This window comes from Natrix helvetica (assembly GCF_964273705.1).
Source record: "Natrix helvetica genome assembly, chromosome: 2".
Lineage (NCBI taxonomy): Eukaryota > Metazoa > Chordata > Lepidosauria > Squamata > Natricidae > Natrix > Natrix helvetica.
The window spans coordinates 245327973-245344138 of record NC_138552.1 but is presented as its reverse complement, the minus strand read 5'-3'; the positions used below and the strand labels follow the sequence as shown (position 1 = coordinate 245344138).

General features: G+C 37.9%; 2 protein-coding genes across 2 annotated transcripts in view; one reads left to right on the top strand and one right to left on the bottom strand.

The window, feature by feature from the left end:
* The window catches only part of NENF (neudesin neurotrophic factor), a gene marked incomplete at its 5' end in the record, with an annotated part of 340944 nt that overhangs the window by 142198 nt on the left and 182580 nt on the right, over positions 1-16166 (top strand). The gene's annotated exons all lie outside the window — the stretch shown is intronic.
* On the bottom strand, positions 1789-16165 carry NSL1 (NSL1 component of MIS12 kinetochore complex; the record flags this gene model as incomplete). The annotated part of the gene is made up of 6 exons (XM_081944182.1): positions 1789-2274; positions 2859-2926; positions 6235-6286; positions 10031-10161; positions 13521-13596; positions 15896-16165. 6 exons carry the CDS (start codon positions 16163-16165, stop codon positions 1999-2001), a joined length of 873 nt encoding a protein of 290 aa, XP_081800308.1. The 3' UTR covers positions 1789-1998.

Genomic DNA, 16166 nt, shown 5'->3' with positions numbered 1-16166 from the left:
GCTCTTCTCAAAGACAGGAAAAGCACCATAGCAAATTAGCCTTGAAAAAACATAGAAAAGAACTTCCCCAGCATAAAAAAAGAGATTTTCATCAAAAATTAAAAAGAAATTTAAAACCAGACCTTTTTAAAAAATTACAAAAGTACGAAATATCTATAATGAAAGTTTGATCTAAAGGTAAATCAAATCAGATCTTTTTCAGAGTCTGCTGTGGAGGAAGTGGAAGTGATTGACAACAACTAATAAAACAATAAAAAGAACATTAAAAAAACACTTTAAAATCCAGCAGGGGATTAAATTAGATCAGCACTCAACCAGCCGATTTAACATTTAAAAGTAAAAATCAAAAGAATATATCAAAACATGCTTTTAAAACTCAGTTCTTAAGGCAACAGGCAGCTGGAAGGAAAAGATGGCAGCCCAGCCCTCCAACCACTCCCACTGAAACTTGCAACCTACTAGGACTGTCCTCTTATCAGGTAGGTCCACAGTCATCTGAGGGTCATCTTGGGCCATTCCTAGTAGTTCTCATTCAAATCTGGGAAGTGTACTGCTAAACAGGCAGCTTTGGCGGTGAAACCAATTGTCTGTCAGCAGGGGGGGGGGAAACTCCTGCTGATTCAGAACAGTCTCAGAGGAGTGGGGGGCGTCCATTGGCTGTAACAGGAATTGAATGAATGGCTTCTCACCTGAGCATGACATCAAAAGCTGAGAGAGAGGCCCAAAGTCACCAAGCTGGCTTTAATAGCTAAAGTAAGATTAGAATTCACAGTCTCCTGGGTTTCTAGCCCAGTATCTTAAACACTATCTCTCTCATTTTTCAGAAACAACATATTTGAAGGAAATTTAATCAAAAAGAGAAAATGTTATGTTGATTTTGAAAATTTATAGATCACAATTATAAAATGAAAAGGCATTTAGAGTTCAGAAATCCTGGAGGAACGGAGTTTCTAAAAAATTAAGGGAAAATACTGGTAATTACTCCAGTAATTCCCACTCCAGAATTGCTTCTGTCTAGCTCTCCTTGAATATACATTGCTTAAGCAAGCCTATTAGAATCTATCACATTGCTTGCTTATTGTATGCAATTCAAATTACAGTCTCATTGGAGCATTAGTAACATTAAATGAATCTGGCTTCCCCATTGACTTTGCTTGTCTGAAGGTCACAAAAGGGATCATATGACCCTGGGACACCACAACTGTCATAAATGTAAATCAGTTGTCAAGCATCCAAATTTTGATCATGTGAGCAACAGTTGTAAGTTTGAAAAATGGTCACAAGTCATTGTCCGTGATTGTAACTTTGAACCAGTCACTAAATGAACTGTTGTAAGTCAATGACTACCTGAATATTAGCACCAAACATTTTTCCTCATTAGTTTTTAGACTGAAGTGAAGACACAACCTGCAGCTAAATACTTTAATCTTTTAACCCCAGCCTATAGCTACAATGAACATATATAGAAATTGAGCTCATTTAAAAATTATACTGCTCTAGAAATCCACAAACAGTTACAGGGAACTAGATACCCCTCTACGTGGATCTAAATGATTTCAGTTCTTCTCTGAAACTCCAGTTGCAGATACTCTGCTCATAGTTCTTTTAAAGTTCCACTCAACAAGAATCTTTGCTGTGGAAATGTACAACTTCACGGATCAAGAGCATAGACAATGCTCTTACCTAATTTTTGGAGAAATTACCATTAAAGCAATTAAGCTTAAAGCATTCATAAACAAGTCAAAGTCCTTGTAGAAGATCATTCTGCTGTAATATACTGTAGGCAAATTTTGTTTAAAAGAAAAATGTTCAGATTTAATAATAGGCTTAAGTATTTTACAGAATAGCTATATAAAGGGATCCAGTATCCAGCTTCATCGCTATCAAACAAAATTTGTTTGGTTATGTGGATTTCAGGGGATCACTAAGGATGCTATATAAACAAACAAAAAAACAGAAAAACTGAATGGCTATGCAATGATCTCTTCAAAAAAGTGTTCATGTATCATGACTAAGTTTTCTTTGTCGGAGTGGGTAGTGTCTCTGTGGAGAACATGATGATCTCTTTATTTTGAGTAGTACAGAATTACTGATAGCAGTTTGTGAAGGTATAACTTCCACTTGTGATGTAAGGTTTTTGACATCGTTTTTATTCTCTTTTTTAACTTCAGAGACAAACATGATTTCTTGATGGAGTCTGCATTGTTCCAAAGTTTGTTGTAAAGACAACGCTTTTGAGAACCCTTCTGCTCTTTCCACGAGGGATGACAGGGACTGGAGATGGCAGGACAAAAGAAAAAGAAAATCCAGGTTATTCAAATTGAGCTACTATATATCCTAGGAGTACTAAAATTCCTAAGCAGCTTTAATGAATTCTAGCAATAGTACATTAAACATCAATTCAGAAGTGACATGTATTACAAACCTTCCCTAAAACCACTTTGTAATTTCAATACACATTTAAAAGGAATGAAATTGTAGATTCTAATGAGAGCTGTAGATTCAAAACATACCTAGATGATACTGCCGGTAAGTATAGCAGACAAATTCTGAATAGATCTATTTGGTTGAAAAATATGAGACTCCTTTCCTATCCTGGAGAATACACTTCTGGAAAGACACAAACTTTTCTAGAACTAGCATATCATTGCATTCCAGAGAGTAGTGGAACATTTGAAGACTGGAATGTATAATTTTTCAGTTATATTTCCAACTTATAAATGCTACTAATTGGACCAGACTTTGTTGTACTTACAACTACCTTATGTCAGTTGGAGTTGAGTCATTAATGCATGAACCATTATGTCAATTAATCAACTAAATTTAGATACAAACCATTATATCTTTAGAAATCTCACCTTAAATGATTCTCCAGTATGTCTAGACGTAGTTTTTGTTGAAAGTCTCAATTCTACCATTGACTGATCTGGGGGGGAAAAGATTCATGTATTCTCTTAGAACATAAACCAAGAAAAATATCAATTTGCTGCATTATAAAGTAAAAGATGGAGGAAAGGAAGAATAATATTAGTATCATGGGCAATCTATTATTCCAAAGAAGCTATTTTATTCAACATCTAAAAAGAAAAGTTACAAAATGTAAAAAAGTACAAATGTTTTGTGGATCATGTTACTTCATTCTGCAATTTACTATCAATTTATTTTTGATAAGGAATTTATATACTGCGACATTCAATGTGTTACATGTACAATCACTTCTGAAATATGCAAAACTAAAAATAAACCCTTTTCCTATCACATCTATAACTATTCAAATGATATAGTGAGATTCTAAGGAACTCAGTTAGAGATACTTCATTTAAAATCCATATTCAGCATGCAACTCAATTTACCATTGCTTTAAATTGGTCATATCTCCTCCTAACCTAAACCATACAGTGTTGCAAAGGGATGACAGAAAAATAGCTAAATAAAGTAATCCAAACTTCTTGGAAGAAATGAATAATTACACTGTAAAACAAACAGAAAAACAATAGCAGACTTGTAAATAAACATTGCTTTCCAGATTTCACAGTCTCTAACCTGCCAGCTTCCCCCACACATTTCAAAAACTTCTACTATGTATGGCTGGATTAAAAAAAGCTCTTGTGTATTGCAATTTCATAGTGTTTTTAAATAAAGCTATACAAAGGAGCAATATTCTTTTTTGTTAATATATAATAATATAAAGTTGTTAATAATTATCCCATTTTAGTCTAATATTTATTTCAAAACCATATTTTAAAAGACTTTTTGACAGAAACCTCTGAAATTAAACTGTTATACATATTATATTTATACTGTCATAAACTATCTCCTATTCTTCCACAGACAAATTTTTTATCGCTATTATATCTAATGTCATAAACACTGATTTCCAGTAATTCAACAGACACAGCTTTTCTTTTTACAGCTCCTGAGTCCCTAATTATCAGAATTCTGAGAGGAAATTCCTAGAACTATTTAATCCAAAACTGCATGAGCCCTAGATTAATCTATCTGGAAATTACTGTGTTGCATTCTGAACTGTACAGTGTATCAAATCCACATCGGTAATGAAGAACAGTAAATAGTAGTAGTAATTATAATCTCTATTAGAAGAGATAATATGAAGTACAGGTAGTGCTCGATTTACGACAATTGAGTCCAGAATTTATGTTGCTAAATGAGAAATTTGTTAAGTGAGTTTTGTCCCATTTTACGATTTTTCTTGCCACATTTGTTAAGTGAATCACTGCAGTTGTTAAATTAGTAACACGGATTAAGTGAATCTGACTTCCCCTTTGACTTTGCTTGTCAGGTCGCAAAAGATGGTCACATGATCCTGGGACACTGCAACCGTCATAAACATGAACCAACCGTCAAGCATCCAAAGGCACATTAAAAAATGAGTCCAAATATAAAGATTAAAATCTTGACTTGCTTTACATTTGCTACCTTTTATATTAAAAACTCATTGAGCTGAGAACTGTCCTCTTGAACTTTCTAAAACTCAATGAAAACTGAAAGTATTATAACAGCAATAAATTCTTTCTGGTTGACTTATGGTCAACTTGACATAACTTAGGGCAAGTTATAGCCCTTTACTTCTGCATTCCATCTGTAAAATAGAAATAATGGGAAGAATCACAGCATACAATGTATTGTACAATCAGTACAAAGCAACTGCTTGCATGTTTTTCCAAGGTCAATTAAATTCATTTGAAAACAAACTAGATTATTCCAATCAATCTATCTCAGAAATCCTTATAAATATGTTTGCCCTGGTAGAATATTACATGATTGTACATTAGAGAAGTATTAAAAAACTAGATGTTTACAGTGCTTCCAAAACATGGGAAATGAAATAAGGAAATGAAAGCATATAATTCTATCTTTCGTTTCTGGTGACTGTAGTTACTGCACAGGGATAGATGCAAATTCCAGATTGTGCAAATAAGTTCATTCACTATATATTTGCACGTTTTCCTAAACATTATTTCTACTTTAGATTTTTTTTTAAAATTGTGATTGATCAGATTGTTTTACTTTATAATCCAACCAGCATGTGGAACAAATTTGTATGCAATAATTCTTCATTGCAAATAAATTACCATAAGCAATGTTTTCAAGTTAGAAGAAATGCTTCCTAAAGACAAGTTAAACTTGATAGTAAAATACTTTATTTGCCTTAGTAAGTGTGTGTTTGGTAATTCTTATGTTATGCTAAAAATAAAGTGAAATAGTGATATGATTGGTGCTTTTATATTTTTTACTGCTATATTTGACTACTCCATATTTTCATAGCCTTATCATAACATGCATTCTTACTAGTAGCATCTAATAAAATGATATCATTTAATGTTTTTTATAAAGCAATAAAATTAATATTGAGCAGAATTAAGTTCAGCCTATTGTCCCAGTTTCTCATGTGGTCCTTTGAGAAAATTAATTGCCCACCTCTGGTCTAATGCTTGGAAGATGGTAGAATTTAAACCATAAACTTTATATGGCATTCTGGTTTTAACCTGCAAAGCATTGGAACCAAAATCATAGTTTTTTAAAAAAATGTGAAGTCGTTTTTTTTTAGTCAGGGTTCTGTGAAAGCATGACTGGAAAAAAAAATAAGCATCACTTTTTAAACTTTGCACACACCATGCTAGTGCTCACAGTGATTAGTGATTTTTACACACCCCAACTTAGCTACCAGCCCAGCACTTTGCTGTTCTTTTAACATTGCAAATTGTGGGCTGTGTAGGCTAAAAGTGAATTTTATTGTGAAATTTTTGTATTTTCGCAATTGTTATGCAGGGGTTTCCGGCGACCTGAATATTATTTCAAGGGCTTCTCCAGAGCAAAAAGGTTGGAAAAAAGGCTGTGTTAGAAACTTTGTATATTATACTTTTCCCCCCACTAGAATTCACATCAGAAGCATTAAATGTTCCCACATATTCCAGATTTTATCCCGTCTCCTTTTCCTCTCTTTTCCCCCCCTTCCTTTCTTTCTTTCTCTTTATTACACAGCACTTTTATGTACCTGCCAATTTTAGGATACTCTTCCCTTTAACTACTGGCATGCTGTCTAGTCCACAAAAACATATGTCATATGAATAAGCTAAGTTATGAGGTATTTGGTTTTGGTTATGAATCATAAGAGATCCACTCTAGAAAAGAACGAAGAGTTATGGAGTGTTTAAAACATACAATTGCCATATTCTATGAAAAGAAATGAAGCACATCATTTCAGAAAATTACCTTGAGAAGGTTCCACTTTTATGTCTTGACAATTCATAAAAGGTTGATAGCCCTAAACAGACAAACAAATGCATTTAAAATCTCTTTTGCATGATAACTTCTAAAATGTTTTGCATGAGAACTTCTAAAATGTGACTTAATTCGTGGTTAAAATATTTGAATCTTAAGCAAATAAAAATTCTTATCCGTATATGCATATGTAATACATCTCAGTATAAGCAGCCATTATTTGATTCGTAAATTTAGTAAAAACAGGTTTTGCTGTCTCATCTCATATAGGGTTTCCTGCTTAAGCAGGGGATTGGACTAGAAGACCTCCAAATCCCTTCTAACCCTGTTATTCTGTTCAATCCTGTGATTTTACAGTGACTGAACAAGAGGTGCTTATGGCAGGCCTTTGTAGGTGCAACCAGTGTAGTGTCCCTACGATAATGGGATAGCAATTTGGGTGCCTGGCAACTGGCTCATAATTATGATGCTGCAGCAGCCCACACTCACATGACTTTCACTGCTGGCTTTTGACAAATGGAATCAACAGGGAAGCTGACAGGAGGTTGTAAATGGCAATCATATGAGTACAGGATGCTGTGTGACCACTTAGAATTCTCCTAACAGGGGCAACTGGGACTGCTGCAATAAGTTACAACTGTACTGTTTAGTGACAGTTTCCCATTACTGCTGGTGAGGGAGGAGTACCTGTAGTAACTAGATGAGTTAAATGCTGTTATTACCATATATTTTATATTCTAATCTGAATAATTTATTTTTGGTATTATCTTAACTTTACAGCAATTTGGATGACTAATAAAACAGTGCCCCCTGCTGCATGACATAGGATAAGGTAAATTTCTTATTTAAAAAATTCAGATTTTTATAAAATAATGTTATTAGTGATTGTAAGTAACTGAACAGCCACTTCTCCCGTCTTACTGGTTTCCTGAAAATATTTTACAAATATTTTTCTTTTACTCCAAACCCTTTTTTTGGAGTATTGTATTTTGTATTTTAATCTTGTATGAAACAAAATTAAATATACTGTATATTTAAGAAAAACCTGCAAAGCAAGTGTTCTCAAATATGCAACTTAGTGCCCGCAGGAAGCCAGTGAGACAAAACTAAAAAGTGTATCTGCCCCAAAATAAACAGCACTTAGGCAAAAAGGGGAAAATGTTAGAAGGCACCTATACAATGGCCCATATACGTCTTAGCTACAGATTATAAAAAGAGCAATAAGAAGCAGAATAAAGGTTCTGTGATGGGTGTTTGGAGATTCAGAAGTGAAACAGTGTAACTATGTGAATTAATGCCTTTGTTTGTTAGCAAACAGCTGGGAGAACTCACGGATGTTCCAGTCTCAATAATTGAGATAAAGAGGGGAAGAAAAAGCCATAATACAGTACAAACAAATAGTGAAAGAAAAAGACTTGAGAGGAACGAAAGTTAACTGGTTAAGATTTATTATTGTATGTTCTTACGTACATCAGATTTTGTAAATATTTTCACATGTATAACACTAGACCCCACTACTTTATTAGCAGAGAAATCCTGTCCTCCTTACAATCACTCATGCCTTGGTTATCTTTCATATGGATTACTGTAATATTTTCTAAATGGGGATGCAACATGTGTCTTCGTAAGCACTTATGTGCACCCCTTGATTGGGCTATGTTACACTTCTCCCTGTGGGTTGTTGCACAGGCACCGTACGCTCCGCGTGCGTAAGCCCTGATCGGCTCAAATACAGGTAAGGAATGTGGGCGGGCGGGCCCTCAGGAGCACCATACCGGAATGGTACCTGGTGCTCCCAGCAGGCACCGGTACCCCCGTACCGGAGTGTACCAGTCATACCCCACCACTGCAGCACACATACACATGCACGTGCGCACACACACTGTTTGTAAACCCAGAGTCATGTATTAAAAGGGGTGGCTATATAAAACTAACAGTGTCCACAATAAAATTCGTTAAGTATTGGCTGTATATGTGTCCATATCAGCTGCTATCCTGAATCTCTCTCCAATAAGTATCTTTTTTTAAAGCTTTAAGTACTGTATTTTTTGGACTATAAGATGCACATTTTTCCCTCAAAAAAGAGGCTGAAAATCTGGGTGCATCTTAATACACTAAATATAGCATTTTTTGCTTCCTGAAACTCCGCCCCTTCACCAAAATGGCCGTGCATAGCTTTTAGAAGGCTTTCAGAGTGTTCCTGGGGGCTGGGGAGAGCAGACATGAGTGAAAAACTGCCCATTTTTTGCCCCCCCCAGCCCCCAGCAGCACTCTATAAGCTTCCTAAAGGCTATCCATACCCTATTTTTGTCAAAAAACTGGCCTGTTTTTGCGAAAATGGGCCGTTTTTTTGCTCGTTTTTGGCCCCCATCCAACCCCCCAGGAGCACTCTACAAACCTCCTAAGATTATTTATGCCCTTTAAAAAAAAACGGGCCGTTTTTGGGAAATTTGCAGAGTGCAAAAACTTTCTTAAAATTTTTTCCTCTTCAAAACCTTGCTGCGTCTTATACTCCGAAAAATACAGTAAGTAGACATATGCATTTCCCTGCATCACAATAATTTATAATAGATTTTAGTGATCACATTACCTCACCTTAGTAACGTATTAAACACTATAATCTGGTATTCATAGAATCTATTTATCCTAAGGGATAGAATCAAGATCATGTGAAGTGTTAATACCACTTTATAATGTCTTGGTAAGGCCACACTTGAAATACTGCATTCAGTTTTGGTCGCCACAGTGTAACAAAGATGTGAAGACTTTAGAAAGAGTGCAGAGAAGAGCAAGAAAGATGATTAGGGCACTGGAGACTAAAACATATGAAGAACGATTGCAGGAACTGAGTATGTCTAGTTTAATGAAAAGAAGGACTAGGGGAGACATGATAACAGTGTTCCAATATCTCAGGGGTTGCCACAAAGAAGAGGGAGTCAAACTATTCTCCAAAGCACCTGAGGGTAGAACAAGAAGCAATGGGTGACAACTAATCAAGGAGAGAAGCAACTTAGAACTGAGGAGAAATTCCTGACAGTTAGAACAAGTAATCAATGGAACAACTTGCCCCCAGAAATTGTGAATGCTCCAAAACTGGAAGTCTTTAAGAAGATGTTGGATAACCGGACTTCCGGTTCCGGCAGCTGACGGCGACGGGCAAGCTTTGCTCGCCCTGCGCTTTCCCGGTGGGCTCCCCACTCCTTGGGGGGCACAGGACGCCCCGTAGAGGCTCCTGCCGGAGGAGCGGCACCGCGGGGGATCCCCTAGATCGGCGGCGGCCGGGGGGCCCCCCCGCCTCGCTCCAGGCACTGGGGAGCATGATGGGGAGACGCTCCGGCGTCTTCGCTGCGAGGCTGATGGAAGAATAAACGAGCAGAAGGACGCGGCTGCGGTGCGGTGAGGCGAAAACTCCCTTCCATTCCCTCTACTAATCTGGAGAAATTGCCAGCAGTTTAAACCTTTCTTTTGGCTTGGCTGGAGAAGCGCGGCTGGAGGGAGGGGGATTTCCCCCCCCCTCGGACAGGCGGCTTGAAACAATTTTGCTCTCAGCCCAAGGGGAAGGAGGAGGGGGAGAGCCAACCAAGAAGATGTTGGATAACCATTTGTCTGAAGTGGTGTAGGGTTTCCTGCCTAGGCAGGGGGTTGGACTAGAAGACCTCCAAGGTCCCTTCCAACTCTGCTATTCTATTCTATTCTATTCTATCTGCTACTGCAGTAAGCAAATCATTATCTTATTCTCTCAAAGTAAATATTTTCACCCAATGACTTAAGAATTCAAATTACTCACCAACAATTTTTGTTGCATTTTAATGCTTTTAACAACGTTTATTTGCATTTTTCTAGGATATTGAGAACGCTTGGAAGCCACTTCCACAATTAATTCATCAAGCTGGTCTTCAAGGAGTTTAATATCTGTGTCTATTTTACAACAAAAATAGAAATGTTTAATATTTGAAAAGTATAGTATGTGGATTTATTTTTAACTTCAATTGGCATAGAAAAAGATACATGCATATCAACATCTTGACCTCAAAGTATAAAGGGAAGGGAAAAGATTTATTATAGTAAAAATTTTATTCATTATTAAAATTAAAATTGTGAAACAAATTTGAATTTATGTTAAATGACAAACTGTATGATAAATCCATAAAAAGCAAACCAACTAACGATTGACTGCCAGCAAAATTATAAGAATTAACTGTCTAATAAAATTTTGCTTAGAAATTATTGCCTGGAAACAGACTAGTTTCTTGACATAAATTATTTTAGCTGAAAAAGAAACAAAGAGTCATGGTCCAAAAAGCTGACTGGAATTCTTCAAGTAAAAATAAAAATACAGGTACAGGCAGTCTTCACTTAATGACCACAATTGATAATGGAATCTCAGCCATTGAGCAAAGCGATCGTTAAGTGAAATGCCCATGTGACTGCTTCATTCAATGTCTGCAATTCCTGCACTTCCACTTGCAGTTATTAACCTAGATTGTTAAGGAGAGCGAGTGAAAGGTCTGCCTTTTGGCAGATGAAATCCATCAGAAGGCAACCCTTTGGCTCTCAAATGGTCCTGCAGCCAGCTGAAGGACTTCAGTCCCTCTCACTGCATTGGGGTGGGGAAAATGCTTTGGTGGGCTATGGTGCTGAAATCTTCAGTATCTCGCTCTATTCCTGCTGCCCATGGAAGACCTAACCTCCCCTCTGTACCCTCCACTTGCAACCATCTCTGCTGGTATCCGTGTTGACTATCTGGGGAAGCCAGCAGAAAAGATTGCAAATGGTGTTCACATTTTGGGGTGCTTGACAAGTGGTCATAAATGTGAACCAGTTACAAAGTGTCTGAAATGGGATCACTTGACCAAAGGAGAGGGTGATGAGACATTTTACGATGGGTGTAAGTGTCTTCTGGGTAATAAAGCACTTTTTCTAAGTTTGTTGTAATTTTAAACAGTCATTAAATGACCTGGCATAAGTTAAGGATTATCTATATTGGTATTATGTTACTAAGTATTTTGAAAAGCCTCAATGGTTAAATATGAGTTACTTTAAAAAAATTCTGGAGAAAGAAGTTTGTCCAAAACTCACAATATAACCATATATACCAGCGATGGCTAACCTTTTTTGGCTCGCGTGCCGTAAGTGGGGGGAATGCAGGGGGGTCGTGTGAAATGTGTGACCCCCCCAGTGCGCATACACACACTACATGTGCTCCCCCCATTTTTTGCATGCTTTTTTCGCCCTCCCCAGGCTTCAAAGGCTTTATAGGAGCCTGGGGAGGGTAAAAACAGCCCCCCCCCGCATCCCCCGGAGGCTTTGGGGACCTTAAGGAGGCTTCCCTGAAGCCTCCGGAGCAGTTAAAACGACCCTCCAAGCAAATCGGAAGTCACTTCCGGTTTGCTCGGATGGTCGTTTTGAGCGCTCTGAAGGCTTCAGGGACCTTCAGGAGGCTTCCCTGAAGCCTTCGGAGCAGTCAAAATGACCCTCCGAGCAAACCGGAAGCCACTGGAGCCTGGGGAGGGTTAAAAATGGCTTTAAAAAGCTGGCTAGCTGACAGGTCAGCGCTTCGCGTGCCCTGACAAATTGGCTCCGCGTAACACCTGTGGCACGCGTGCCATAGGTTCGCCATCCCAGATATATACCATACCATCCATCCATCCTTCTATATGAGGCATTTAAAATGTAAACACATATGCACTCATTATTTAAGTTTGCTTGGTACCTTGAAATCTGAACCAAAAAAGTGCATATACCTAAGTATTCAGTTTCATAAAAATATACGTTCACATCAGGAATTCCAAACATTCCTCAGTTTCCAAAAGTGGTTTTAAATTATAAGCATAATTGTTATTGAGTATGGATACCACATATGGGCTGCAGAAAACTAACCAGCTATTAAGAAATATAGAATGGTGTACTGGTTTGCTGCCATCTAATAGTTAGTCTGGTAAGAATTTTTATTTTTGGTGCATTTGAGCCAGTGTTTATAGGAGCATGGGGATGGCTAAAACAGCCTCCCCCGGAGCTTTCCTGAAGCCTCTGGAGTGCAAAAAAACAGCCCTACGGGCAAACCTGAAGTTCAGGAACAGACTTCCAGTTTGCTCGTAGGGCTGGTTTAAGCTCTCCAAAGCCTTTAGGGGCCTTCCGGAGGACAAAAAACGACCCAACGGACAAACCAGGCTGTTTTTAGTCCTCCGGAGCCTTCAGGGAAGTCCCTGAAGGCTCCGGAGGACTAAAAATGGCCCTACGAGCAAACCGGACTTCCGGTTTGCTTGTAGGGTCGTTTTCCATCCTCCGGAGCCTTCAGGAAACCCTCCAGAAGGCCCCTGAAGGCTCCAGAGGGCTTAAACCGGCCCTATGAGCAAGCCGGAAGTCCGTTCCTGAAGTTTTGGTTTGCCCGTAGGACTGTTTTTGTGCATTCAGGAGGCTTCAAGGAAGCTCCTAAAGCCTCCGGAGGGGCTGTTTTCGTCCTCCCCAGGCTCCTATAAAGCCTCTGGAGCCTGGGGAGGGCGGAAAAAGCATGCATAAAATGGGGGGGAGCACCTGTCATGCGCGCGTGTGTGCAGGGGGGATGTTGTGCATTGTATTATGGGTGTGGCACGCCCGCACATGACCTCCCTGCGCTCCCCCCGCTTATGGCACGCGAGCCAAAAAAGGTTCGCCATCACTGTACTAGAGAGTCTTATATAATTATAAACTGTCATCTACAAATTATAACAGGCCAACAGATGGCAGTAGCAGACTCTTTAATCTGAGATGACAGGAAAAGAACAGAAAATATTTTTGCATATAAAGTATATGATCTATTATGTTAGTCTCCTCATCACAAATGGAGGTTTTGCCTATACTGTATCTATAACTAATATTTTTAAACTAGACTAATATTGCAAGGAATTGTACTGCAAAAGGGACTGAGTAATTCTGTTCACAGTAAAATACAGGAGTCCTCGATTTATGACCACAACTGAACCCAAAATTTATGTTGTTAAGTGAAACATTTGTTAAGTGAGTCTTGCCCCATTTTACGACCTTTCTTGCACAATTGTTAAATGAATCACTGCAGTTGATAAATTAGTAACACAGTTGTTAAGTGAATCTGGATTCAAAGTCAGTGGACTTTGCTGGTCAATAAGTCACTTTTTTCAGTGCTGTTGAAATTTTGAACAGTCATTAAACGTACTGTTGTAAATCGAGGACTACCTGTAATTTCTGATGCGTAAGATTTCCCAACAGTATTAGTCAAGATCTTGCATATTAACTCTAAAGATACTTTTAAATTAATATACCATTTTGAAGATCTGATGATTCCTGCCATGGCTGCCCATTAACAGTGATATTTTCGTGTACAGCTGTTTCAAAGTTCTATACAAAATGAACAAAAATGCATACAGATATGAATATATAATGTAAGAATTTTTAAAAAGATACCTTTAAATGCCAATCCTGTATCACAAAATGGACCAGCAAGGAATGACATTGATAAACAGCATTCTGACAAAGCACATCCATTCAGCAAAACACAATATTTACAAGCATGATGTTCTCATGTTGATAAATTACAAGATAATTTCCAACCTTCAGCACATTCCAACATTCAGCAACAAGGCTTCAAACATTTTGCATGACAATGCACAGAATTATGGGAAATAAATGCTCATTACAGATACTAGTATTTTCATAAGAAGAAACAAATGAAAAATTCAACTCTATTAATATATAGTCACACATACCGGAAAAAATTACCTTCTGTGTTGCTAAACAGAAAACTCAAGGCAAATTAATGGATGTAATAAGTCCACTGCCCTTTCTGAAACAAATTGCCCAGTTCAGATTGTACTTCATATACAGAAAGATACTATTAATCTCTATCAAGGGAATAATTGCAAATAACCTTTTACTTCTCTTGTCTGTTTTCACAATTAATTTTACCAGTTAAAAGAAAAAAAAATCCTCAAAAAATGAGAGAAGGGAAACTCGGACATGTACTCTAAAGAAAGTACATCCTAACTGGTAGACAATCTCTAGCACTCAATTGTCAGAAATTACTTTCTGGATCTCAAAACAGGGTTTTATTTTTGGGATTTTTTTGCATGCAAAGCTAGAGACAGAGGTATTATCAGTTTGAAAATCAGTCTTTTTCAAATCTTTATGAATTCATTAGATGACCATAATCAAGCCACTCTTGACATACTATGCAGAGTATACTAGTTTACTTTATTTACTATCATAATCACAAAATCCAAATAAACTTACTAAGGAAAGATCTCAGGATTTCCAAGCATAACATAACAAACACATTTCAGAATTTTAAGAAAAAAACCTTGCATGGCAAATACATGTAAATACAGTACACAAGAGCAACTTTCTATAACAGAATGATCTGCCCAGTTTTATTTATTCAATTATTGGCTGTTTTAAGGCCAAAGCTTCAATTTAAATACTATTAATAACTTTTAAAGATTAGTAATTAATTACCAGTCTAGCTTAGTTTCTATTGGCTACTTCTGATATAGGTTTTTTTTAAAATTAAGATTAGTGTCAGAAGTGTCAACTTCTACAACAATTTCGGCACTAATTGTGAAATCTCTTTAGGAATGCTTAGCAACATCTCTCTTGAAACAATGTGTTTCTTCTTGTGAAAATACTTGTTTCTATTGCTCCCATATTGCTTTTGCTGATAGTTGTAAAAGCCTTTCCTATCTTCACAGAAAACAAATCACAAATAAATAAAATGACTTGCTGTCATACTGTATTTAAAAATCAGCAACATTTATGTTGCATTTATAATTTCTAGGGTTTAAGGATGAAAAGTGGTTAGGACCGTATCATACAGTACATATTGGTGGAGAGGAAATATAAGGTTCTGGACGGTTTCTGATAGTTATGCTTATTTTAGAATTTATATGACAGCTTGTGTGTGCTTCTGACTTCAAAAATACATGAATTGGAAATGCTCTTTTTTTCAGCAATAGTTCTTTAGGAATGGTATTTGGGGCCATAGGTTACTCATCCACTTACTAAAAAAACTTTAAGGCAAAGAGTCTACAGAGATTCTCAGTCATCCAGACCATGGTTGTCCCAAAGGTGTTTTTTTCAAGAGGCAACTGGACTTCTGTTTTTTTCTTTGAAGACGTTTTACTTCTCATCCAAGAAACATCTTCAGCTCTTCTTCTTCAGAAAAAGAAGCTTCTTGGATGAGAAGCGAAACATCTCCAAAGAAAAACCAGAAAGTCCAGTTGTCTCTTGAAAAAAGCACCTTAGGGTGTGTCTTTTTAATGATGGTTCTAATATTAGGTGTCCATTTCAAATCCGATGAGATTATAGAACCCTGGAATATAGAGGTTCAGTTGCCTCATGATTTAGGACAGGGGTCCCCAAACTTGGCAACTTTAAGACTTGTGGACCAGCTATGCTGGCTGGAGAATTCTGGGAGTTGTAGTCCACAAGTCTTAAAGTTGTCAAGGTTGAAGACTCTGCTTTAGGACAAAGAATTAATCTCTATTCAACCAAACAACGCCCCGCAATCAATTCAATATACATTTAAAATCTTCCTCTGGTAGAAGTAATCTGAATGAAAAGCAATCCAATAAAACTGCCGCCATCCCTCCTTAGCAGCCCAACTCTCACCCCGGTCGAGCCCTCTTAGCCTGACTCCCCTTACCCAAAGCGCTTCCCCTACAGCCTGTTCCAAGTTCTCCGTCTCCACAGCCTGGCCGGCTCCGAGTCTGCGCACGAAAGGCCTGCAGTGATCCAGCAACTCGGCCGTCCACCGGCGGGAAAGGCACTGCACTCGAGACTCCTGACGCGGCGGGGGACGATCAGCCGCCGCCAACGGCGGCAGCGCCTCCATCTCGGCGGCCGTTTCCCGCTCTCTTTCAAAGCCGTTCTGACTTTCCCGCCCAACCCGGAAGTAGACGTAAGCCATCCTCATT